Source organism: Orcinus orca, chromosome 1 (assembly GCF_937001465.1).
Source record: "Orcinus orca chromosome 1, mOrcOrc1.1, whole genome shotgun sequence".
NCBI classification, from domain to species: domain Eukaryota; kingdom Metazoa; phylum Chordata; class Mammalia; order Artiodactyla; family Delphinidae; genus Orcinus; species Orcinus orca.
In genome coordinates, this window is record NC_064559.1 from 189934833 (window position 1) to 189960684 (window position 25852).

The window sequence follows — 25852 nt, forward strand, 5'->3', positions numbered from 1 at the left end:
TACCATCCTTTTAAAGTTCATGAGATCCGTAGTGATGTCCCCCTTTCATTTCTGATATTAGTAATTTGTGTCCTCTCTCTTTTCTTCGTCTGGCTAGAGGCTTATCGATGTATTGATCTTTTCAAAGAACCAGCTTCTGGTTTGGCTGATTTTTCTCTATTGATTTTCCATTTCACTGATTTCAGCTCTAATTTTTGTTGTTTTCCTGCTTCCTTGGCATTCAATTTGCTCTTCCTTTTCTAGTTTCCTAAGGCAGAAGCTAGTTTAGACGATCAATTGCAGATCTTTCTTCTTTTCTCATATATGCATTCAGTGCTATAAATTTCCCTCTGTGCACTGCTTTCCCCACATCCCACAAATTTTGATAAGTCGTGTTTTCATTTTCATTCAGTTTTCATTTAGTTTGAAATTTTAAAATTCCTCTTGAGATTTCTCCTTTGACCCATGTGTTATTTAGAAGTGTGTTAATCTCCAAGTATTTGGGGATTTTTCAACTTTCTTTCTGTTATTGAATTCTAGTTAATTCCACTATGGTCTGAGAGCAATCACTGTATGATTCTTTTCTTTTAAATTTGTTAAGGTGTGTTTTATGGCCCAGTAGGTGGTCTATCTTGGTGAAAACTCCATGTGATCTTGGGAACAATGTGTATTCTGCTGTTGTTGGATGAAGTAGTCTTTAGATGACCTCTATATTTAGTTGATTGATGGTGTTGTGGAGTTCAACTATGTCCTTTCTGATTTTCTGCCTGCTGGATATGTTCATTTCTTTTTATTTAGTTATTTACTTATTTATTTCTGGCTGCGTTGGGCTTCGTTGCTGTTCATGGGCTTCTCTAGTTGTGGCGAGTGGGGGCTACTCTTCGTTGCGGTGCACGGGCTTCGCCTTGCGGTGGCTTCTCTTGTTGCGGAGCATGGGATCTAGGCATGCAGGCTTCAGTAGCTGTGGCATGTGGGCTTCAGTAGTTGTGGCATGAGAGCTTCAGTAGTTGTGGCTCATGGGCTGTAGAGCGCAGGCTCAGTAGTTGTGGCGCATGGGCTTAGTTGCTCCACAGCACGTGGGATCCTCCCAGACCAGGGCTCAAACCCATGTCCCCTGCATCAGCAGGTGGATTCTCAACCACTGCGCCACCAGGGAAATCCTATGTTCATTTCTGACAGAGAGATGTTGAAGTCTCCATCTGTAATAGTGGATTCAGCTATTTCTCCTTGCAATGCTGGCTTTTAAAAAGTTCTTCCTCTTTATGCCGTGAAATCTGCCCCCCTCACTGACTCTTATTGATTCTAGTCTATCCCCTGGATACACAGCTTAAGTCCATTTGGGCATCTGCCCAGTATAAGCTCTTGTACAATGACCACAAACTAGTTGTCCATTAGTACATAAGACCAGGCACCTTCTATGTGCTTCACCCACATAGACTCATTTAATCCCCACCACTATTATTCTCATTACACAGTTGAGAAAATTAAGGTACAGAGAAAGAAAGTGACTTTTCCAAGGTTATGCATAGTATGCAGCAGCACCAAGATTTGAATCAAGGCCATCTGGCTTGAATTGAATAGAAGCTGAGACCTGTCTTCCATATGGAACAAATCAACGAACACTGGATACTGATTCATCTGTTCAACACTTACTCTAAGCCGAAGTGGAGACATAAAACAGACAAAAATCCCTACCCTCATGGAGCTTATATTCCAATGGAAAGACAAGAACAATAAACAACCAAAAAAAGCAAATTCTCTGGTATGTGAGACAGTAAGATACTAGAGAAATGGGGGAGAGAAACAGTAAGGGGGAAGGGAATTCTTGTAGCTTTAAACAGAGCACCTACTATATGACATATTCATTATGTGTCTGCACCTCTACAACGTGAGCCCCCTAAGGGCAAGGACTCTGTCTTATATCCCACTGCTTGGTATCTGGCATGTAGTCAGCACTCAATAAATATTGAATGGATGATTAGATAAATGAATGAATGTAGACATGGTTCTTGCCTTTATGAAGCCTACATTTTAGGGGGAGAGACCAATAGCAAACATGCAGAGAAGAGACAGAAAGGATCATCCAGAAAAGGAAACTCAAGGAGAAACATCTGATGAAAAAAAGAAACAACCAAGGATGCTGCTGTTTCCAGAGGACTCTTGCAGGAGCCTCATGGAAGGAGTTTACCATTGGTCCTATTTGGGGGGATGTGGAAACTGAGGCTCAGAAAGCATAAGGCACTTCCCCAAGGTCACACAGCTAGTAAATGGTGGGCTCAGAGCTCAGACCTAGATCCGACTGATTCCACAGCCCTCTGCTCTTCGTGCAGGGGAAGACTATGGGCAGAGACTGTGATGGAGGGAGAAAAGGAACACAAGTAACAGATGGACAGATGAAAAGAGAACATTCTGCTCCACTTGAAAAAGACCACAAGCTTCTATAATCCTTCAGAGAAGAAGGAAGGGAAACAGAAAGTCTTGGCCTGGAGCCACTGGCCCAAATCTAGGGAAGAGGAGATGGCACCATAGACAGGGCCAGGCCATGAGGAAATTCAATCACTTTCAACTCATGGAATATTCATGACGCCTACCCTGTGCCAGGCCCCATATTGGGTGCTGGTGTCATGGAGATGTGCTAAACATGGCCCCACTCTTGCCTGGAGGGGGAAATGGCACATAAATAAATAAGAGACTATGTCCTAAAGGTCATAACACCAGTCCAAAGAAAACACAAAGGCAGCAGGGGTTAACTCAGGCTGAGGGAGTGGAAAACAACATCAAAGAAGGGATATCTGAACCTGGAGTTTCCTAGACAGGCAAGGCAGGGAAGAGCATTTCAGGCAGAAGGAGCAGACTGAATAAAGGCACAAGACATGAAAGTACTGGGAAAGGTGGGTGTCAGGTATGGTTGCATCATAGTCTCTACATGGCCCAATAGCAGGAGATAAAGACAGTATGGAAGTTGGGGTACAAAGGGTCTTAAATGCAAGGCCAGGACAATTGGGCCTGAACCTTTCACTCAGTGGTTCTCAAACTGTGCCCCTGCAGAAACCCTGGTGTTCCTCAAGCCAAGCTGAGGCATCCTACTGTTGAATTAAAACCACAGCCATATTTTTCTAATTTGCAAGAAGGTAGATTAATTACAACGAGTAGAAAAGTTTTTGTTGTCATTTTAAGGTGTTTTTCCTCCATATATTTTTCTGAAGAATTTAGAATGTGTTAGTAGTGTGAGAGAATGTTAGAATTAGCATAGAATCATAGTTTTATTTACAAGTTTAATATATCAACAGTTCACAGTGTTCTACAAAGAACTGTAGTTTATGGTTCTCCCTGAGTATTGAGGAATCATGGAAGGACTTTAAGCAAGGGAAAGACAAAATCTGGTCTTTCTGTTAGGAAAAAAAAAAAGTCATTCTGGAAGCCTGAGAAAGAAGGAAGTGGGGAGGGAAAAATAAGGGAGAGAATCTCAGGAAGAAGGTTGTTGACACAGTTCGACCCGAGAGCTGATGTCCTGGGCCTATCAGGATGGACAGGGGACTAAGTCCAGCCCCCAAAGAGGAAGACCTGCTGGGTAATCCTCCACGCTTCCTGGCTAAGATGCCCAGGAAATTCAGAGGAAACGATTTAGTATAGAAGATAATGTCAACAGCTCAATGTCACCTAGGGAGTCTTGCAACAGAAGTAGAACTGTGGGTCACTGTGAAAACAGAAGATAGGCAAGACTGGGTATTTGTGTGTGTGTGTGTGTGTGTGTGTGTGTGTGTATTGTGGGACCAAGTCTTCCTCCCATCATGGAACACCAACTTTCTCTAATAATAAAAATAAGTACAAACACTTTTTAAGCATGTACTATGAGCCAGTCTAGATGTTTTACATATGACGTTTCTCATTTAATCTTTACAATAACCCCCAGGAACATTTATCAAATGCTTTCATGTGCCAAACATGAAATGTTTGATATTCACTAAATGCTTCAAGTGAATAATATCTCACAACAGCCTTGAATCAGATACTATTATTTCCTTCCTTTTACAGGTAAGGAAGTGGAAACACAGAGAGGCCAGGTGACTTGTCCAAGATCAAATGGACTTGTCCAAGTCCAGTGGCAGAACCAGGACTCAAAGCCAAGTTGGCTAGAATGCAGCACGTGCACTCTTCATCATGACATTTTCTTTTCTTCCTCAGAGGAAAGGCTCTAAGTTGGCAAGTTTGGGGTCAATAAAATCCAATGAAAGGAATTCTTCCTTGTCCTTTGAAGTCCTGATTCAGTGTTCCTCAAGTTTGTTCCCCAGGCCACCTCCATCAGAATATTCTCGAGAGCTTCTAAGAAATGTAGATTCCTGGACCCTTCCCCAAGATTCTAACTCAGTAGATCTGAGATGAGACCTCAGGTGAGTTTCATGCATATTGAAGATTTTGAGTCATGAGACTGGCTCCAACAGCACTCCCTCCAAGGGTGCCCACCCCCACCCCAATCCCAAAACACCTCTCTCCTTCAGACTCCAGCAGTGCCCTCTGTCATGTCCTAATATTCAACTGGGGTGTTAGTTACGCTCATGTCTTCCTTCCACTAATAATATGATCTAGCATCTTTCTTGGGCTACACCTTTTTACCCATTGTCCCATTCAATCCTACTGCACCCTGAGCATTCTGAGAGGGGGCTCTCCTTCTTATGATTCCTCCCTTGTAATCTGAGCACACTTGGCATTCTACAATGTGCTATCCGGTCCACGACAACATTATTCTGTTGTTCTATCCAATCCTTACAACAATCTTGAAAGAAGTATATTAGCCCCAATGAGAAAACTGACTCAGTTTCAGTCACTTGCCCGAGATGGCCAAGGTAAGAAGTGGAGGGTCTAGGATGTGAACCTAAGTCTTCTAACTCCAAATCCAGTACTCTTGCCTCTATATCAGCTTACATCCATCTCCTCTACTTGGTGTAGGGAAGTAAGCTTTGCCACCCTATGCTAGCAGAAGACAGCGGGGATTAAATGAGATAATGCCTTAAAGGGCCTGGCAGAGTGAACGCTCAAATGGTGGGGAGGAGGAGAAACTGAGGCCAGAGAAGGTGAAATGTCTTCCCCCCCAAGTCAAACACCAATCGCAGACCATAGACACAGCCTTAGGCCAGTATCAGACGCTCCTTGTTAGGAGTTCAACTCTGGCAAGCTCAGAATCTCCGAGACTCCCTTAAGTCCCTCCACCGACCAGGCCTCGCTCCCCAGTCAGTCTCACCAAGCGCCACCGCGCGGACCGCGGAGGAAGGGGACGGCCTTCTAAAAGGAGCAAAGGGCGTGGTCACGCGACGGGGCGGGGCGCAGGCGCGAGGTCGCTGGAAGATGACGTATCTCACAGCGTCAGGCTCTGAGTTAACCGGAGGAAGCATGTGGGTCTGCGGGGCGCGAACCCCGGCTCAGCTGCGGCGGCGGCTGTTCCCCGCGTTCCGCCGCCGGCCACCTGCTGCCGCCGCCTTCTCCGCATCTGCCGAGCCCTCCCGGGTCCGGGCGCTGGTCTATGGGCACCACGGGGACCCAGCCAAGGTCGTCGAGTAAGACACCGCGCCGAAATGGGGCAAGGGAGCTCGGGTTCCTGGAGGGTTTTAAGATGGGCTGTGGAAAATGGGGACTGGAAAGGGAGGGACAAGTCCCGAGGAGGAAGGCAGCGAACAGGACCGAAACTGTAGCCCAGGGCGTGTGTGGTAGCTCAGAAAGTCGTTGCTTGGAAGTTGAAAACCCTAGAGGCACAGTTATAATTGTAGTAATGGCTGACGTTCATTGATCCTGTACTGTGTGTCGGGCAATCCCTGCGTAAATGGATGCTCTCATTTAATCGTCACAACAACCTTTTGGAGGAGGTACTTGATTTAGCCCCGTTTTGCAGATGAGAAAATGGAAGCATGGGAAGTAAAATCACTTGTCCAAGGTTACACAAGCCAGTAAGTGGCAGAGTCGGAATTTTTGAACCCAGGTCTGTCTGACTGGCCTACGTGAGTTCCTATGCTCTACTATATTATGGAAGGAATTTTCAGAATACTTTTTCGTCCATTTGGATCTTCACATCTCAGAAAGTAGGTCAGAGATCATTGTTTCCATTTTACAGAAGGCAGGGGACTTGTCCAAAGTGATATAGCTAATGAAGATTGGAACAGAGACAGGGATCCATGGCTTCTGAGTCCTGTCTCGTGTGATTTCCTCTCCACTGTGCATGTGCCTTTAGTTAAAAAGAGATCCTGTTTTGGAGCCATACAGACCTAAGGTCAAATACAGGCTCAGCCTCTTAGTAGCTGTTTGATCTTGGACAAGTCACTCAGCCCTTGTTACTTTTATGATTATGTCCTAAAATTCTGTTGGATCTTAACCCATGATTTTCACGTGTGACTCATAAAAACAGTATGTGAATTTTCAACGATTATAAATCTGCACATAAGTGATTATAGTCATTCAAAAGAGCTAGTAGGGTCACTAGTGGCGCTAGGGCAAAAGCATGGGTCTGGAGTCAGAAGACCTGGGGTCAAATCCTTGCCTCCCTGTCCTAGCTGTGTGTGTTTGGCAAGTTACTGAGATTCTCTAAGCCTCGGTTTCATCACATTTAAAACTGGAGACAATGTAGTCATAGCTCATAGTGCTAATCAGCTGCATTAAAAGGAATGCTCTTCACCAGAAAGCACCTGCATACTCTCTTGCAGTCCCTTATTTCCAACTCTTCGATTCCCAGCAAATGGTTTGATTGTTTTCCAAAGGTCAGGCCAACAAGGAGTTATTTTCATGATTAAAATACAGGCTAGAGGGCTTCCCTGGTGGCGCAGAGGTTAAGAATCTGCCTGCCAATGCAGGGGACACGGGTTTGAGCCCTGGTCCGGGAAGATCCCATATGCCGCTGAGCAACTAAGCCCATGCACCACAACTACTGAGCCTGCGCTCTAGAGCCTGTGCACCACAACTACTGAGCCCGCGTGCCACAACTACTGAAGTCCGTGCTCTACAACAAGAGAAGCCACCACAATGAGGAGCCCGCACACAGCAAAGAAGACCCAACACAGCCATAAATAAATAAATTTATTTTTTAAAAACAATACAGGCCAGAGTGCTGGCTTCAGCAGCACATATACTAAAATTGGAACGATACAGAGATTAGCATGGTCCCTGCGCAAGGATGACATGCAAATTTGTGAAGTGTTCCATATTTTTACTTAAAAAAAAAAATACAAGCTAGGTGTTTTGACAGCCAAAGGGGTTAAGCCTCAGATAATTTCACAGTCATGCACTCAGCCTAGCCACATCCACCATTAGAGCAATTGAAAAGAATGTTGAGAAGACACGTCAGTCAATAAACCCCAATTTGTATGTTGATCATAGGTAATAAATCACCATGTTGGGAAGACAACTCCCTGAGGATTGCTGTAATGAGTTGGTAAAGTTCTGATGAACACTTTTTCCAAGAGTGCACCCCAAACAGGAACGATGTAGTGCCTCTCTCACAGGCTTGTCATTTATGCGTCTGGTGCAGGACCTGCCACAAAATAGGAGCTGCAAAAACGTTTGTTGAATCTGAATCTAATTTCTGTAATAAGTGCACCTTTTATTGAGTTCTGTGGTGATGAGGAAGGCGTCTCCAATGTGCAGGGACCCTGGGAAAAGGCCTGGGAAGGTTAGGCAGCTGAGTGCAGCTGCCTCCTGATTGATTCCCTCCCCTTGGAGAGTCAGGGAAGCTAGAACAGACCGGTCTGGTTGCAGATGCCACTTAGGGAAGAAAGACAGCTTGTCTCCTTGCGTGGGACCCTGATAATTTCCGGGAAGTTCAAGACATGATACTTCCACGAAGCATTGTATTCAAGCTTGGCCTCACATCTCAGTCACCTGTGGCACTGATGGAAACTATGTATTCCCAGGTGCCACTCCCGAGGTACGTAGCAGGTCTAGAACAGCCCTAAACATCTGAGTTTTTAAAGCTCTCCAAGTGACTCTGATGCCTAGGCCAGGGTTGGAAACCATTGCCCTGTGGATATGGATTGTCAGGCACGCAGTAATTCTCTCCGCCCCTGAAGGGCAGCTTTCCCTCCTGACCCAGATTCAGGTGACCTGACTTGATCATGTGTGGACTGAGGCCAGAGGCTGGGATTCTCTTCTTTGTAGTCATGTCTTAGGTGGTTTAGGGTAACCACGCTGTCACAGAAAGAATCAGGTGTCCTTTAAACATCCTGGTGACTGGATGTGTCAGGTTACACCAGGTGGGGTCATGGTGTCTGAGCAGAGTCCGAGCAGAGTATTCCCCGACCTGCTGTGGTTTGCGATACTTGCACTGTGGGCGGAGCTCTGGGAACAGCAGGGAGGGAAGGAGAAAGAGTCTGCTCAGATCTGAGAGGTTGCAGAACTCCTCAGAATGAGGCCTCCAGGGACCTCCTGTTCTTGTGTCAACATTCTGAATGTCCCTCTCTTCATTCCTCTTGGCCCCAAACATTCCAGCTGTTCTCTACTAAGGCCTTTTCCTTTGGTCTCTTAGAGTTTCTTTCTTTTATGCCCAAAATGAATCCCTGAAATAAGCACTTGGGCCTTTTTCATATACAGAATTGAACTGCTGACCTAAATGAAGCAAGACTGCAGGAGAAAATTACAAAGATGGGAGAATTACAAACATTCCAGAACTTTCAGAGGTCCCCATGACCATCAGCCCTCATGCAGAGTTCTGGATTCTCTATGACATAATTCCAAGAAACTCCAATGTCCTCTTTCCTTTTGTTCCTGGAAGTCCCATTTTAGAACTTGATGTTCTCTGGATCTTATAGTAAAAACAGCTCTCATTTATTGTGTACATACCATGAGGCAGGCATTGGGCTAAGTTCTCCACGTATATCATGGATTTTAAGAATCACAGTAGGGGCTTCCCTGGTAGCGCAGTGGTTAAGAATCTGCCTGCCAATGCAGAGGACACGGGTTCAAGCCCTGATCCGGGAAGATCCCACATGCCACAGAGCAACTAAGCCCGTGTGCCACAACTACTGAGCCCGTGAGCCACAACTACTGAAGCCCATGCACCTAGAGCCTGTGCTCTGCAACAAGAGAAGCCTGCGCACCACAACGAAGAGTGGCCCCCACTCACCGCAACTAGAGAAAGCCCGCTCGCAGCAACGAAGACCCAACGCAGCCAAAAATAAATAAATAGAATAAATAAATTTATTTTTTAAAATTAAATTTTAAAAATAAATAAAAATCACAGTAACCCAGTTTGCTCATTGCTATCACCATTTTACAGATAAGAGAACTGAGGCTCAAGACACTTGAAAGTCACTCGCCCAAGATCATACAACTAGGATGTCCCTTCTTTACTAAAGGTCCATGATATAGACATAGGCCTGAAGAAACAATGACAGTCATTGCAAATGTTTTTTGAGCATGAGATGGAGTATAATACTGGGAAGAAGATAGGTCAGAAGAGAAGGCGAAATTCTAGGTCATTCAGGTGACCCCAAGTCTCTGCTCTTCATAGGACGCACAGCCCCCTCCCCACCCCCAGGGAAGATGGTAGGAATGCTATCCTCTGTCTCGTCCCCTTTTCAGGATCCTGAGACTTTCATAAAACAGCATCCTAGTCATCATGGCTTTCTCACCTGCCTGCTGCTAGCACAGAATGAAATGAAGCTGTGAAACCTTTGGACAAATATCCTTTCTGTCTTAGCCAGATGGAATTTGGGGGAGCATGTGGTGGGGACCCAGGTTGTATAGGTGGTGAGTTCTCACTGTAGGGCACTGTTTACTCTCAGGGGATTTCTTCTTTTTTACAGTTGATGTCAGTGTTTAAAACCAAAACTCTGTGCAAATGACTTGGTTTTTAAACCAGAATTACAGTACTTTGAAAAAAAATTTAGCATTCTGGTTTGGCACCCTAAGAACTGGTATTTGTTTGCTTGTTTGTCTCCTGGAGCTAGTTTCTGTGGTCATGAATGGAGGAGAGGACAGAACTCATTGTGCACCTACCATGTGAACCAGCATTTATTCTTCGAGGGCCTACTGAGCGCTAGGTGCTGAAGGCGCAGGGATTGATAATCTGTGGCCTTTTCCCTCAGGGAGCTCACATTCTAGTCCAGGAGATGATCCAGGGGGTAAGTGCTAGGATATCTATGTTCAGAGTCTGTGGACACCCAGAAGATGAGCACCCGACCCTACCCCCTCGGGGTGGTCAGAATGCTTTCTCTGAAGACATGAGATCTAAGTTGAGTCCCCCCAGAAGATCAGGTGAGCCGTATACAAGGAGGGAAAGTAGAAGAACCTGCATGGGCAGAAGCCCAGAGGGAAGAGAAAATGTGGTGTGTCTGACTAAGGAATATTTGTTGGGCGCCCTCACATGTGATCTTTGAGGGAGGAATCTGTGGAAACAGGCTCAGAAGGGACGAGCCTGAAGTCGCAGGAGTCAGACTCAAGCTGGATTTCACATCCTGTGACACCGTTACATTACCTTCCCTCTTGACTTCACATGACGCGGCCGGGTTTGGGGCCCAGCCCTTCTACCCTCTTTTCCTCATTCTTTCCTCTGAGGGTGAAACTTGGCAGCACACCTCTGAGGGATTGCACCGTAGACCAGGGCTTCCAACGTGCAGAGTGTCTGGGAGGAAGTTCTTATCATCTGGCCCTCTCCTAGCAGCTCCTGCAAGCACGCTGGTGTGATTCCAGGTCTTTCCCACCCTGGATGGCGTGGGAAGGGTCTTCATTTTAGAGAAGGAAAAGCAAAGATAACATGAGGCTAATCTGTGGCTCAAGGGGTGTCATTGGGGACCACCTGCAAGAGCACTGGCCTGGCTTGTAGTCCCACCCACGCCACTCATTGTTAGATTGAGGACATCACTCCAGTCTCCATTCTTTTCAGTTTTTGTTGTTGTTGTTGTTTTGTTTTGTTTGGGGGGGGGTTATTGAAGTATAGTTGATTTACAATGTTGTGTTAGTTTCTGGTATACAGCAAAGTGATTCGGTTATAGCTACATATTCTTTTTCATATTCTTTTTCATTATAGATTATTACAGGATACTGAATATAGTTCCCTGTGCTATTCCATTCTTTTCATTTGTTTTTTGATAAAAGAAAGGGGTTGACCAAAGTCAGCAGCAGGAAACATGGGAATGCGTGCCATCCCCCCGCCCTGTCTTCTGTGCCAGTGACAAATCTTCACAGCTCCCTTTTCTATGTACCTCAGAACCTACACACCTCTTTGCCTCATTCTCCCCAAACAACACTCTTTTCTGCCAAGACAATGAGGCCTCAGCACGCTTCTCAACGTTATCCTGCAGCCGTGGAAATGGTTCTGAGGCTTGAGTCCTCTGATCCAACAATCGTCCAGCTCCGGCAAGTCTGTGAAGCTGAAGCAGGTGTTGGACTGCCTGCTCGCCAGTGTTTGCTCCAGGGAGCAACGATGTGACTTGAAATAAGGGGTCCTGGGCACAAGATTTCACCAAGGGCCCCCTTTGCCATTGGTTAGTTACACAATCAGAGGCCCAGCAGGCAGGGGCTGCATGGTCATCGTCCTACCCATCAAAGAGAAAAGCAGCTGCAGGCGGGGCCTCTGCCCCCTGCTGTGGCCCAGTCGTGCTCTCTGAGGCAGCAAGGAGAGTTAGGCCTCAGCAGACTAAGCAGCAGACTCTCTGCAGCTCCCTTCACGCAAGTTTCCTGATGTTAGCAGATGTAGAATATCGTGGGGCTTGCAACCTTCCTGGTAATCTTAGCTGAGGGAAGTAGGAGGTTGAGAGGGTAGGGAGAGGGTTTCTTTGCCAACCCTGGGTAGAAACTTGCAGAAGTTGCCATCTGTCTCTGATTCCCTTGCATTCAAAGCGATTGTGCTACAGAACAAAAAGTCCTGAATGGTGGGAAGGCAAGATGACTCGGAGGCAGAGAACCCGGAAGAGGCGCAGGGAGGAAAGCGGGAGTGTCCACACACCACGAAGAAACACAGAACCCGTGAGCTTTGCCCGGGAGAGGCAGAGAGCCCAGGACTCCATGAGAAGCCCCCCAGCTGTGGCCACCAGCATCCCCTGCTTCCTCCACAGTTGCCCGGTTGTGCCCTGCTTATTAACGATTAATCAAATGCCCAGCACTTCACTAAATCACAGAAGGCGGCTTGTTTGTGACCACGGGGACTGCAGACAGACCCGGGAGAGCCACGTAAGACATCAGCTACCTTCCCCCAGTGCTCTGTGATGGAATGCACATTCTTGGCTCTCTGTAATGAGCAGAGGAGAAAGTCTCCGTGGCCCATGACAACTCTTCCTGCGCAAAATGACGAGGGACCACTTTGAGGTGATTGAGTGGAAGATGCAAGATAAGTACAAATGGTTGCTAATTAAATGCGGAAGGCAGGAAAGATATCTTAGCAGAGCTGGCTGATGCCCGCCTTACACGGCCAGCATAACTGAGCCAGGCCCCAGAGTACTGGCCTCTTTTTCCCCCCTCTCAAAAGGCTCTTTCTTCTGCCTGCTTTTATCTCCCTTGTAGTTCATATGGCATCACAGGTGTACAGCCTTTGCCTCAAAGGAGCCATTGTGACCTTATCCAGTGTGGGATCTGTCGAATGAAGGCAGAGGCATCCCTCCGAGTCGCGTGGCGCCACTACTCACAGGGGAAGGGACTGAACAGTCTTGGGAAAGTGTCTTGAGATCCAGCCAGGCTGTGTTTGGGTGCCTCCTTTGCACTCCATAACACAGCCACCAGTTCCTTTGGTGAGTTTAAAGCAAAAAAAAACAAGGAAGAAATTGCTATCATTACACCCGAGGTCCAACTCTGGAATTCAGACTCGGCCCGGTTTTCCTTCCTGTCTCGGCAGAATGGTATCCTTGACGACGCTGTTAGAACTGTCTGCAGGAACAGCAGTGTCTAGTATTGATGGCATTCCGTGGGGCAGGCTGGGGCTGGTCTTCCTGGTGAGACGCAGCTGGACCAACACACCTCCCCCTGCGCAAGCAGCCTGTGTCAGGCCTGTCCCCGCCCTCACCCACCTCTGTCTGCAGCTTCAACTTTCCGTCTCCTGCCCCACTCCCCTTCCCTCCCACTTCTGTGAATTTCAACTGGTGCAGAGCAGCTAGGCTCCCAGAAGACAAAGAAGAGAACTGGGAGCAGGCTGCAGCCCAGTGCAGCACTTTTCATACTGCTGTCTGGGGTACTCAGTGTGCTGTGAGGGTAGTGTTCTCAGCTGAGTTAACTCTGGAAACTCTGGGTTACACAAAGCCACGTGGGTTTCTTTACTGGAGGACTTCTCAGAGCCTTTATGACTCTAATGTGCAGTTTGAATCTTATAAAGGTGGTTTAGTAGGCAGCGTTTCCCAAAAGTATTGGACCCCAGGGAATACCTATTAATATCTCCCGGGACAGAGATTCCACACACACAGTGTAGGGGATGCCGGCTTAGTGTTCGACAGTCTGAGCTTTGGAGTCAAGCTTAAGATCAAGTCTTGCCACTTACTAACAGCTTAACCTTGGACAAGTTACTTAACTTCTCTGAGCTTCAGTTCCCATCTGAAAATTGGGGTGACAACACCCTCCAGACAACTTGAGGACTCAACAGCATCTTGTATATGAACGCTAAGCACAATGTCTGGAGCTTTAATTGTCCAGCCAGATCACCCAGAATAAGTTTATCTACTATCCTAGACTCCACCTACACGCAGCTGACTCACCTCTGTGTGTCCAGTGCAGAGCACCCTCTGCTCCATTCCGTACTGCAGGCCACCTGCTTCAGGCTTCAGATGTAACACCTTCCTCCCCACTCCAAGCCACTCTTCTTTCCTCCTATCTCAACATCCAGTTGCCCAAGCCTGGGAGCCATCAAAGACTCCCCAGCCACCCCCATGGAGTCAGTCACCAAGTGAAATCAATGCCACTTTTTATTTAAGAGATTCCAGGTTATCAGATCCTTCTCTCCATTCCCACAACTCCAACCTTGACTGCACCTGTGCCTGGCCTACCATCAGGTCAGATTCTTTACCATTCCCTCTGGCAGGAAATCCTTCGTTTCTCTCAGTCCACCCCATAAGCTCCTGTTTATCCTTCAAGCTTCAGCTAAGATATCACACCTTCCGAAGTCCCTTTGGTAACCCTTTGCTATCCCTCCGGCTGGTCACACACTCAGTTGGCTTTAGCACTACAAGTGCCCTCCCAGTGTTTCCACATGTGAGTCCCCACGCCATCAATCTCCTGGGCAGGAGATACTATTTTTTTCATCTTTAAAGCCCTTGGCACAGTCCCTGGCACTTAGTAGGACTGTTGATAAATATTTGTTTAATTAAATTTACTTGAATTTTCCGAAAAGTTGCCGTCTTCCTTTGAGTGATTCATTGATTTTTTTCAGAGGTATAGCCAGCTGTTTCAGAGGTTTCCTTGGCTATTCCCACCTCTGACAACAGCTAACATTTCTTCAGCATCTACTGTGTATCAGGTACTCTAGCAAGTGCTTTATGTCCATTAACTCACCTAATCCATGAGCTGACTTCTAGTGTTCTCCCATTCCACAGATGAGTACTGTGAGGTTCAGCTAGCTGGTCAATGACTGAGGTAGAATTCACACCCAGGACTACCTGTTTCACTCCAAATCCATGTTCTACCCTTCATCTATGAACTGAGAGCTACCTGTATTATTATCCTGACCACAGTCATCTAGATTTTTAAGAATTACAAACGTACTGCAAATTTGATCTGCACTCTCCTGTGAGGAAAAGAGGCATGGGTTTTTGCTTAGATTGAACTCCCTTAAGGATAATCTCCATTTTTATTTGTACCCATCGTTCAGCGGTATTTTCCTAAACAGCCCAGGACCAGGGAGAGCAAGTACCAGCCTCAGTAGCTAAGTCCTTGGGGTGTGAGCCCCTCCCCTGACTCCCTGACTGTCGCTTTTGCACCACATTTTCTCACTAAAGAGGAAAACGGGACAATTTCTTTAAGAAGCATTCTCCAGCACTGTTGTGGTCCCAGATGCTGTGCTGAACACTGAGTTAAGACTAAAAGTTCTCTGCCCTCCGTGAGCTTACAGCCTAGTAGGGAGACAACACACATTCTGACTTTAAAACTCAGTGATAAGTAAAAAGTACCCTGAACTGAGTCTGAAAGACCTGGATTCAAATCCGAAGTCATATCTGCACTCCAAAATCCAGAAAGCTCTGAAAACTAGCAGTTTTGTTTTTTCATAACTCATTTGGAGGCAAAACCTAATCTGGAGTGAAGTTTTTATATGGTCACTGTTCAACCCACTTAGTGTGAATATTCCTACTTTTTGCTTCAGGAACAATGTGTCTGATGGGAGTGCTGCCTATCCCCCAGGGGGAGGTGCAGCTAACACACGGGCCTGAACTCTGGAGGACATCCGGCCCCAGGAGTTGGAAAAGGAATGTGAATTTATGCTTTGTGATCAGTTGAAGAAAATGTATGAAAAGACTTCATAAACTAGATGGTCTTAAATGGCATAGTCACCCCCATCTGTGTAATGGGAGCACTGAGGGTGGAGCAAGTGATTTTTTTCAGGGCCAAGAAGAGCGTCAAAAGATGCTTTAGGGGACAAAAAAACAAACAACCCAATCCAAAAATGGGCAGAAGACCTAAATAGACATTTCTCCAAAGAAGATATACAGACTGCCAACAAACACATGAAAGAATGCTCAATATCATTAATCATTAGAGAAATGCAAATCAAAACTACAGTGAGATATCATCTCACACCAGTCAGAATGGCCATCATCAAAAAATCTAGAAACAATAAATGCTGGAGAGGGTGTGGAGAAAAGGGAACACTCTTGCACTGCTGGTGGGAATGTGAATTGGTTCAGCCACTATGGAGAACAGTATGGAGGTTCCTTAAAAAACTACAAATAGAACTACCATATGACCCAGCAATCCCACTACTGGGCATATACCCTGAGAAAACCAAAATTCAAAAAGAGTCATGTACCAAAATATTCATTGCAGCTCTATTTACAATAGCCCGGAGATGGAAACAACCTAAGTGCCCATCATCGGATGAATGGATAAAGAAGATGTGGCACATATATACAATGGAATATTACTCAGCCATAAAAAGAAACGAAATTGAGCTATTTGTAATGAGGTGGATAGACCTAGAGTCTGTCATGCAGAGTGAAGTAAGTCAGAAAGAAAAAGACAAATACCGTATGCTAACACATATATATGGAATTTAAGAAGAAGAAAAAATGTCATGAAGAACCTAGGGGTAAGAAAGGAATAAAGACACAGACCTACTGGAGAACGGACTTGAGGATATGGGGAGGGGGAAGGGTGAGCTGTGACAGGGCGAGAGAGAGTCATGGACATGTACACACTAACAAACGTAAGGTAGATAGCTAGTGGGAAGCAGCCGCATGGCACAGGGATATCGGCTCGGTGCTTTGTGACCGCCTGGAGGGGTGGGATAGGGAGGGTGGGAGGGAGGGAGACGCAAGAGGGAAGAGATATGGAAACATATGTATATGTATAACTGATTCACTTTGTTATAAAGCAGAAACTAACACACCATTGTAAAGCAATTATACCCCAATAAAGATGTTAAAAAAATAAATAATATATCATGACAAAAAAAAAAGATGCTTTAGGGGAAGTAAAATTTCAGCCAGGTCCTAAAGGGTGAGTTCAATTTCTCACTTTGCAGAGGAGCTGTGGAAAAGGAATTCTGGGCTAAGGGAAGAGCGTGTAGAAAATGTGCAGGAAAAAAATGTCTTTAAGTAGCTTGAGCACGTGGACTCTGTCAGCTTACAGAAAAACTCTGATTATCTGTCAAACTGCAAGAGAGAAGCAGTACAGATGATATAAAGGGGCAGCTAGTCCACAATCCATTTGCTCTGGGCAGGATTTTTCTCTGGAGGGCAGACTTACATATGTGTTCACAGAGAAACAGTGGCGTCTGGGCTGACGCCTCCCTCCTTATCCTGGTGGAGAGGCTGTGGAGCCCTCCCCCTGGCCCCCAGCTCCCCAAGCAGGCCCAGCAATGGTCAAGGCTGCCCACTACAGGCTTCTCTTGCAGCCCTCTGCGTGGTGTGGGGTCAGCCCTTCACCAGCCGGCTTCTCTAGCGTCAGACTGCCAGGTTCAAACCATATCAGCCACTCACGACTTTTGGTGGCCTGAAACAAGTTATTTATTGCGCCTTTGTTCCTCCGCTGTAAAATCAGAATAATATGAAAGCTCACACGGAAAGCACTCAGCTGCGTGCCTGACTGGTACATACTCAAACAGTAGTTATTATTATTACGAGGACTCTCCCTCCTCCAGCTATGTATAAATACATACATTCCGGGCTTCCCTGGTGGTGCAGTGGTTGAGAGTCCACCTGCCGGTGCAGGGGACACGGATTCGTGCCCCCGCCCAGGAGGATCCCACATGCCGCGGAGCGGCTGGTCCCGTGAGCCATGGCCGCTGAGCCTGCGCGTCCGGAGCCTGTGCTCCGCAACGGAAGAGGCCACAACAGTGAGAGGCCTGCGTACCGCAAAAAACAAAAACAAAAACATACATTCCTTAATACTTAACCTAAAAGGGAAAAAAAAGCCCTTTCTGTATTCTCTCTGCCCTGGTCATCAACTCCTTCCTAGTTAACCATTTTCTGTAGAGAGTGTTTTTATTTTGATTTTTTGCAGCTGTTTCTCAATCATGGTAAAGCATGGCCTCCCTTACTTTGGTCATAATCCAGTACAGGGATTCCCAGGTTGGGTCCCCAGGGGTCCTCGTAGGCAGTCAGAGGGATTCCCATGCTCATTTCAGGTACTGGTTTAGAGCAAGGTAAGTAAGAGAGCCAACTCTTAAAGTGGATAAGCCCCACCCTGACCAATTCTCTTACACTGTGTAAGTTTCATCATCTCCAGGAGCCTTCATTTCCTGCTTGATAGAATGGGAATAGTCATACTTTCATCACAGGGGTGTTACATCTTAGATTATGTGTTTAAAGCCCTTAGCACAGGTGTGTTATACCTGGTGTATAATAAACACCTCACAAATGCCTGCCACAATTATTACTACTTAGTACGAGCGATTTCTTAGAAATCACACTTTTACCCCAAGTGGAGCCTCAGGTATAATTAAAAGATCAGATTTCAGCAGGAAGTGGGTGGAATTACATCAGCTTAGTGCAGTGACACTGTTGCCTAATGCTAAGAACCTCTGGTTGGCTTTTATATCTGCCTTTGGTGAGTAAAAATAAGGAGAATTATTAACAAGTACATTTGGGCAGAGAAAAGCACTGCAAACATGAAGTCTCAGAGGTATGGAGAGAGACAGAAAAGGAATCTCTGATAATTAAAAGTCATGAGGATCCATTGGTCTAATACACTGATCAGTCCTTTCTGGTTGGAAGGTCTCCTTTTATTAAAAAAAAAAAAAAAAGCAGCACATGGGCATTGCCACTGGGCAGGCTTTACCCATTAACCAACATTCCAGTGGATAAAGACGTTAGTCCCCTGATGTCTACAGCACACCCACTGTGAGTACTCTGAGTTACCACACAGGCTTGAAATGGGAAGAGCTCTTGGAAGTGATCAAATGCAAGTGGGGGTGAGGGTGGCATCACCCCCATTTTACAAATGGAGAAACGAAGGCCTAGAGCAGGGAAGAAACCTGCCTGCGGTGACGCAGCCATCCTGTGATGGAGTTTCACACCTGAGGCCCGCAGCTCTCCATCCAGCATCCTTTCTGACAGACCAGATCCTCATCCACAAGGGACATCCTTCCAGGGGGTGAACCACAGTCACCCAGGGAGTTCTTTCCCAACTCCATGGGCCGTCTCTATTTCCCTCACCACTTGGGGTGCCCCTTATCTAGAGATTCTGATTCAGTAGGTCAGCCCTGGGGCCTGAGAAGCCATAATATTAGTATACCAGGTGATTCTTAGCATCGCTAACCACTACTAAACAATGCCCAAAGGAGTTTTAGCTACTTTCTGCAGTAGAGTGGGTGGTGGAGTGGAAAGGTCGCTAGGGACTTTCCATTTGCAGTTAATGAGCATTACTCTGTGTCCTGTACTAATTCCTTATAGCTCCTCTCTTTCTTAACAACCCTAATTCCTGGGCACACAATGGCAGCTCAAAAATGTTGCTGCCTGACCTACTTTGGGGAGATGATTTGAGCAAAAGACTCCCTGGCTAGCCTGGCTGACATGAACATCTCTCTCTGGCTTTGTGCTTAGACTGAAGAACCTGGAGCTGGCTGCTGTGGGCGGATCAGACGTCCATGTGAAGATGCTGGCAGCCCCTGTCAATCCATCTGACATTAATATGATCCAAGGTAACCTTGGTTTCTGTGGCTTATGTTAATTGGCTTTTTTGCTTAGCCGCCACCTCGGTTTCATTCCTCCCCAGGTGTGGGTGTGAAATTCCTGTGATTAGCAGCAGCTGTTCTCCAGATGAACCGTCTACAGGCCGTGTGAGCCCTCTCTGGCCTCCCCTGCCTGGAATGTGAGGCTTTTTGAGTTAGGAAGATTGCAGCGGGGAGCAAACCAACCAACCCTTGTGAAGTGTGCGATATGCTGGGCTCATTTCCTACATTATCTAATCTTCATAATAACCATGAAGCTGAGGAGTATTATCCCCCTTTACAGATGAAGAAGCTCTGGCTCAGAGAGGTTGGTTAGTTACACAGCTGGTCAGAGGCAGAGGCCAGAACAGGCTGAGGTCTGTCTGACTCCGGAGTCCATGCTCTTTCACTGCCCAGGCTTCACTGGATGATGCTGTGCTCTTCTCCCTTAGGAAATTATGGCCTCCTTCCCAAGCTGCCTGCCGTTGGAGGGAATGAAGGTGTTGGACAGGTCGTAGCAGTGGGCAGCAGTGTGACCAGGGTGAAGCCAGGAGACTGGGTGATTCCAGCGAATGCTGGTTTGGGTGAGTTTCTCCAGGTGTCTGCAGCTTTTTGTTGTTTCAGATCCTATTTCACCCGCGAGATACATGTCCGTTCGTTGTCTCTTTAAGTAAGCAGCACAGGGTTTATTATTAAGTCCATATACCCACCTCCAGTGGGGATGGAAGCTGGACCAGGAGAGCGGCAGTTCTGTTTCTTTTGCTCAGGAGGTGACACACCTGCTCTCATCACTGTGGGTGCATGTTGATCGGAGCTATGAGTCTCTGAATCCCTACATCCCTACGGAATGTAGGGCGCAATGGGGAATCAAATAAGACAGCCCCTTCCCTCCAGGAGGTTAAAACCTAATTGAAGAAATCTCCAAACCAGCAACCTCCGTAAAGGGAGTGCTGCAAGTTCACAGGAAGCAGAGGGCACTTCTGGTGACTCTGTGTGAGAGAGACACGGTCTTAAGGAAGGATCAGGGCTTCATGGAGGAGGCTTCATTGGAAGGGACCTTTGATGGATGAATTTTGGTAGGTAGAGATGCGCTCCAAATTGTGGCATTTAGAGGAAACGAAATGAGCAAAGACACAAGGGTGAGTTTGGGAAATGGAGGAGAACCCAGTGTAGCCACAGCAGAGGATGAGCATGTGCGAGAGGACTGCAAAAGTGAAGGGGAGGTTACAGAGCAGGTGGGGCCGCCTGGGGAAGGCCCTGTGAAAGCCATGCTGAGAGTTAGGGTTTTCTGTGACATGTGGTAAAGAGTCTTTGGTGAGATTTGTGTTTTCGTACTTGGTCGTTTTTGAGGCACAAACATTATACAGATGGATCCTGACAGGAGCCACAAGAGGGAAGCAGGGCTGACATCCACCCCATTGGACATACGAGGAACTGAAACCTAAGAAGAAGCCCTTGTCCAAATGCAAACAGCTAACTAAAAGGAGAGCCCCTTGGACTCTTGTCTCCTCCGTTTTTCCCGCTACACTCCAATGGGAGGACCCTTTGGGTTATAACTTACAGAGAGTCAACTCAAACTTGTTTTATCAGAAAAGAAGTTAATTGGTTTGTGGAACTGGGAAGTGCAAGAGATGGAAGGCTTCAGGCACAGCTGGATCCAGAAACACCAGTGCTATGAGACCTCTTTCTCTTATTCTCATTAGCTCTCCAATGGGATCTCCCCACACAGTGATATAGGAATAGCAACAAATATTGACCACTCCCTTTGTACCAGGCACTGTTGTAAGCACTTTACCTATATTTACTCAGTCATTCCCACAACATGATGTAGATACTGTTATCATTCCCATTATGCAGATGAGACTACAGTAAATGTAAAGGATTAAGCAATTTGTCCAAGGTCACCCAGCCAATAAGGGTGGAGGTAAGATTCAGACCCACTCTGATGTATACCTTTCATAGATGGCCACCAGCAGCCTGAGGTTTACATCATCCTGAGAGCAAGCAAAGAAGCATGTCCTCTACAATGTGTCCAATACAACCATATCCATCCCCCCAGAAGGGCTCTGACCAGCCCTGTCTGGATCCTTGCCCATCCATGAACCTATCACTAGCGGGTGGGCTTAGGCCACTCCAATTGCCCTGGTTGAGTCTCTTGCCAACCTCTGTGGTACAGAGAGTGAGGCCTTGTGGTCGACAGCCCCAGAGGTTAGGAAGGAGCAGTTCTAGAAAGAAAAGTGTACCAGGCGAGAGAAGACAGCACCAGGAGTCTACTAGAAGTTCTTTCCTTCTCTGAGATGAGGGAAGTGCCAAGAACGGCCCCACCCTCTCCGAAAGTCCCCTGGCAGTGAACGAGCACAGCCAGGTGAGCAAATTGAGATGTGTAAGGATTCACTGGATACTGACTGGTGCTTCGGGCCAGCCCCTGTGCAGAGTGAAGGGCACACAACGTGAGTCAGACACAGTCTCTGCCCTCAAAGTGCTCTTGGCTGGGAGTGGGAAAAGAGCACTTAATACAGTGCAGTGTAATGACTGGTGTAATCACAGGATGAACACAAAGGCAAGAGTTCCCTATCTTGGGAAGCATTAGGAAAGGCTTCTCAGAAAAGTGATGCTTGAACTGGGTCTGGAAGACAGTAGAAGGACAGCCAGGGGAGGAAGGGCTTCCCAGGCAGGGAATGCGGCATGGGCAAAGGTGTGGTGATGGAGAAGGCAGGGCATCATCACACTGCAGGTAGCTCAGTATGGCTGGGTCATGGGTGGATAGGGAGAAGAGGCCGGAGGGGTCGGCTGGGACCTGGTCGTGCAGGGCTCGCATCCACAGTCACTGGGGGCCTGATGAAGAGTGAACATGAGGAATGATTTGATCAGATCTGTGCAGTGCAGAGAATGCTCTGGAAGGGCAGAGGGTGGAGGCAGGAAGCCAGTGAGGAGGTGGCTGAGCAGTCCACGCTTCAGACGATGAGGGCCTGAGCCAGTAGTGCTGTAGGACTGGAGAGACGGGGTGGGCCTAGAAGCGTGGTGAGGTTGGAGAGAATGAAGGACATGTGCCAGGCGTGTGCGTAATCGCACGTGTGTGGGGGGGTGATAGCCAGAGCAGGGATTTCTCCCCGGAGGAAAGGTGATTCTTTTAAAGCAGTCGGAGAGGATGGGGGTGGGATTTTATCATTGTCAGGATGCTAATTAACTCAGTTTATTCAGTAAACATTTTGTGAGCATCTGAGGGTGCCAGGCTCTAACATACAGCAGTGAACAGGCATGGTCTTTCTTCTAGTGAAGACTGCCGTTTAGTAGAGTAGCAGTCATTAAAGAGATAAGTCCTCAACTGGCCAGATCTTGGGCATTTTTCATGCACTGAGCTACTCAGCTGTTGCTGCGCCTGTAGCCAGCTTTTTCCCACATGCAACCAATCCCAAGGGAGACAGAGCCAGCTAATGTGTGAACTGGCTTTCTCATTGGAAACACTCAAAGCCCCCTGAGGCAGCTTGGGGCATAGCAAGCACTGGCCTGGGAATGAGATACAGGCCCTCCTTCCACCACCACCACCCCACCACCCCATGACCTTGTTTAAATCACAACTACTTTGAGCCTCAGTTTCCTCATCTCTAAAATGGAGCTAATAGGCGTTGCCTTGTCTGTGTCAACTGAGGGAATACATACAATGATCTTTGCAAACACTAAATTTGCGGCAAACTTTTTTCTTAAAGGGCGAATTAGTAAATATGTTAGGCTTTGCAGGCCATTCCACTTCTACTCAACCTTGCCAATGTAAATAGCCATGAATAATACCTAAAAAGCGGGCTGTGCTCCAATGAAGCTTTATTTACTAAAGCAGGTGGTGAGCCAAGTTTGGCCCATGGGCCATAGGTTAGGGACCCCTGCGTTAGATGACAGAGATGGTTAAGGGTCAGGTGCACGTGAGTGTGGAATGAGAGTCCTCAGAACTCGGGCCTGGGAATTCAGATCAGAAAAGGAGACCAAGGCATGTTCCACACCTACTGTGTACCCGGCACAATGACAGGCTGTACAATGTCATCACTTAATCTTCACACTACAGTGGGAGTGTTCTTCTCTGTATTTCATAGATTAGAAAAACTACAACTCAAAAAGGGTGAAGTGATCATTCAAAGTCAACACAACTAGTGAGTGGCAGAGCCAGGGCTTTTAAGCAGGTCTCTCCAACTCCAAAGTCTAAGCATTTCTACTTTAAAGCCCTGGAGGCTGACGTGGGTGCTGCCCCCATCCCATCCCACCCAGGTCCTCTTAAGAAGAGGCTTAGGGACTGCCAAGCCCCAGAAATCCGTGTCAAGGGTTGGATTTCCATTGTCCTGCCACTAAGGGGAAGTAGAAAACACCTTTGATTTCACGCACAGAAAGCCATTCACTAAGCGTCTGGCACAGAGCAGAGTACAGTAAACGTTGACTAAGATGAATGAGGGTGATAGTTATGAAGATGACGCTGAAGATCTGGAAACCAGGCTGCACCAAGCCCAGAGACAGACAAGGCGCCTCCTGGACTCCAAAGCAGTCCTTCAGTTTTTCAACCTCTTATTTTCTCAGGCAGAAATCTACTCTGAGATTGACACAGCCTTTAATAAAGAGTGTTCCTGCCTCCTATCGCCAGCTCCTGGCCCCTAAAGCCCACCTTGGCTCTCCCCTCCTGCAGCACAGCTAGCGGTCTAGGCTGGCCCCTGCTCCCCACACTGGACCACGTAGAGCCAGGGCACTGTCAGAACCCCAGCCGCTGGGTCATGAGTCACAGTCGAGCGCTTTGGAAGGGTAGGCGAGGGCCCCTGAGACGTCACAGCCACCAGACGCCAAGCTAACAGGGCTCCGAGTCGTCTCCCTGAGGTGCTTCGCAAGTGCGCGGCAAGCCAGGGCTTGAATCCGCATCTGCCTGACTCTCTGCTTTATACAGGATCCCGCCTGCACAGGTGAGGACCTGTCACCCAATGCTCATCAAATCCTGTTGATTCTATCTTCAAAACATAACTCGAGTCCATCTACTTTTCCTCATCCCCACTGCCAAAGTCTAGGCAACCATCACCTCACATCTGGGCCCCTCCAGAAGCCCCCTGATCGGCCTCCCTGTTCCTACTCTGCCCACCCCTCCGCTCCCCCGCCACAGTCTTTTTCACGCAGCAACAAAGTGATCTTAAAGCATAAATCCAATCACCTCAGACTTCTCTAAAATTAGAAGCTTCCTGGAAGCTTCCTGGGACTTCCCTGCCAGTCCAGTGGTTAAGACTCTGCGTTTCCACTGCAGGGAGCACAGGTTCGATCCCTGGTCGGGGAATTAAGATCCCGCATGCCGTGCAGTGTGGCCAAAAAATAAATAAATAAATAAATAAGAAAATTAAAGCTTCCTATCACTAAAATAAAATCCGTTCTTTATGCCATGACCCTGAGCCCTTATGTTTTTCAGACTGCAGGCTGTGACCTATTAGCGAAATCAATCCAGTGGGTTGCAAACAGAATTTTTCTTTTGTTAAAGTTGGTCAGAATAGAACAGAAAATAACAGTACATCACATAGAGTAGGGTAAGTATTGTTCCGTGAAACTTTGGCTTCTGTTATGAATCTGTGTATGTGTACGTGTATTTACGTATGTACGTGTACAGAGTTAGACTGTAACACACGGTTACTGTGAGTCAAGATCATGAAAGCCTGTATGACGTCCGTCCAGCCTGTGCCACGTCAGCCATGTCTCCAGCCACTCTTCCCACCATTCTCTCCCCTCCGGTGTGCATTCTTCCTGCTCCATTCCTATGTCTGTCCTGCCTCAGAGTCTCTGCACACGCTTCTTCCTCCACTGGAATGTTCTTTGTGGATTCTGAGAGGCTGCATCTCTATCCTTCAACTCTTAGCCTGTCGCCTTCTCAGAGAAGCTGTCCCTGACTCCCATCTAAAGTAATTCTCTCCTCTCTCTCCCTACCTCTCTCCCTCCCTCCCTCTCTCCCTCCCTCCCTCTCTCCCTCTCTCCCTCTCTCCCTCTCTCCCTCTCTCCCTCTCTCCCTCTCTCCCTCTCTCCCTCTCTCTCTCTCTCTCTCTCTCTCTCTCTCTCTCTCTCTCTCTGTATAACTTAGAATTCTTGTATTTGCTTGTTCGTGTCTCACCTATTCTGCTCCACTGGAGTGAGCACACTGCGAACGTAAGGACTGTGTCGTTGTTGGAGGGGCCTGGCTCACAGCCGGTGCCCGATGAGTATCTGCAGACGGAAGGGGGCAGCCCGGGGAGCTGGGAGACAGGGCAAATCACGGCCTCAGTTCCTGCCCTGTTGAGTGAGGACTTTTTTTTTTTTTTTTTGCGGTACGCGGGCCTCTCACTGTTGTGGCGCCTCCCGGAGCACAGGCTCCGGACTCTCAGGCTCAGCGGCCATGGCTCACGGGCCCAGCCGCTCCACGGCATGTGGGATCTTCCCGGACCGGGGCGCGAACCCGTGTCCCCTGCATCGGCAGGCAGACTCTCAACCACTGCGGCACCAGGGAGGCCCGAGTGAGGACTTTAAATTGGACATTTTATTATTCTTTTGTCTAGAACTGGAATGTGGTCTGGGGGTTAATGAGCATTTTTTTCCAGTTTACAGGATTGTTTCACTTCCCATATCTCATTTGAT

At 47.3% G+C, this 25852-nt stretch overlaps 1 protein-coding gene and 1 non-coding gene across 3 annotated transcripts in view; both read left to right on the forward strand.

Moving 5' to 3' along the window:
* Positions 1-5322: 5322 nt before the first annotated feature.
* Positions 5323-25852, forward strand: part of MECR (mitochondrial trans-2-enoyl-CoA reductase) — a 32196-nt gene continuing 11666 nt past the window's right edge. Inside the window, exons 1-3 of one of the 2 annotated variants that reach the window (XM_004266565.4) lie at positions 5323-5531; positions 19131-19228; positions 19690-19821. In XM_004266565.4, the coding sequence (XP_004266613.2) occupies positions 5323-5531; positions 19131-19228; positions 19690-19821 (439 nt within the window). Of the gene's footprint in view, positions 5532-14368; positions 14386-19130; positions 19229-19689; positions 19822-25852 lie in introns of those variants that run through there. The other variant, XM_049707033.1, reaches the window with a different exon arrangement.
* On the forward strand, positions 7067-7170 carry LOC117200220 (U6 spliceosomal RNA). The gene has a single exon (XR_004481701.1). It is a non-coding gene; the product is annotated as a U6 spliceosomal RNA (small nuclear RNA).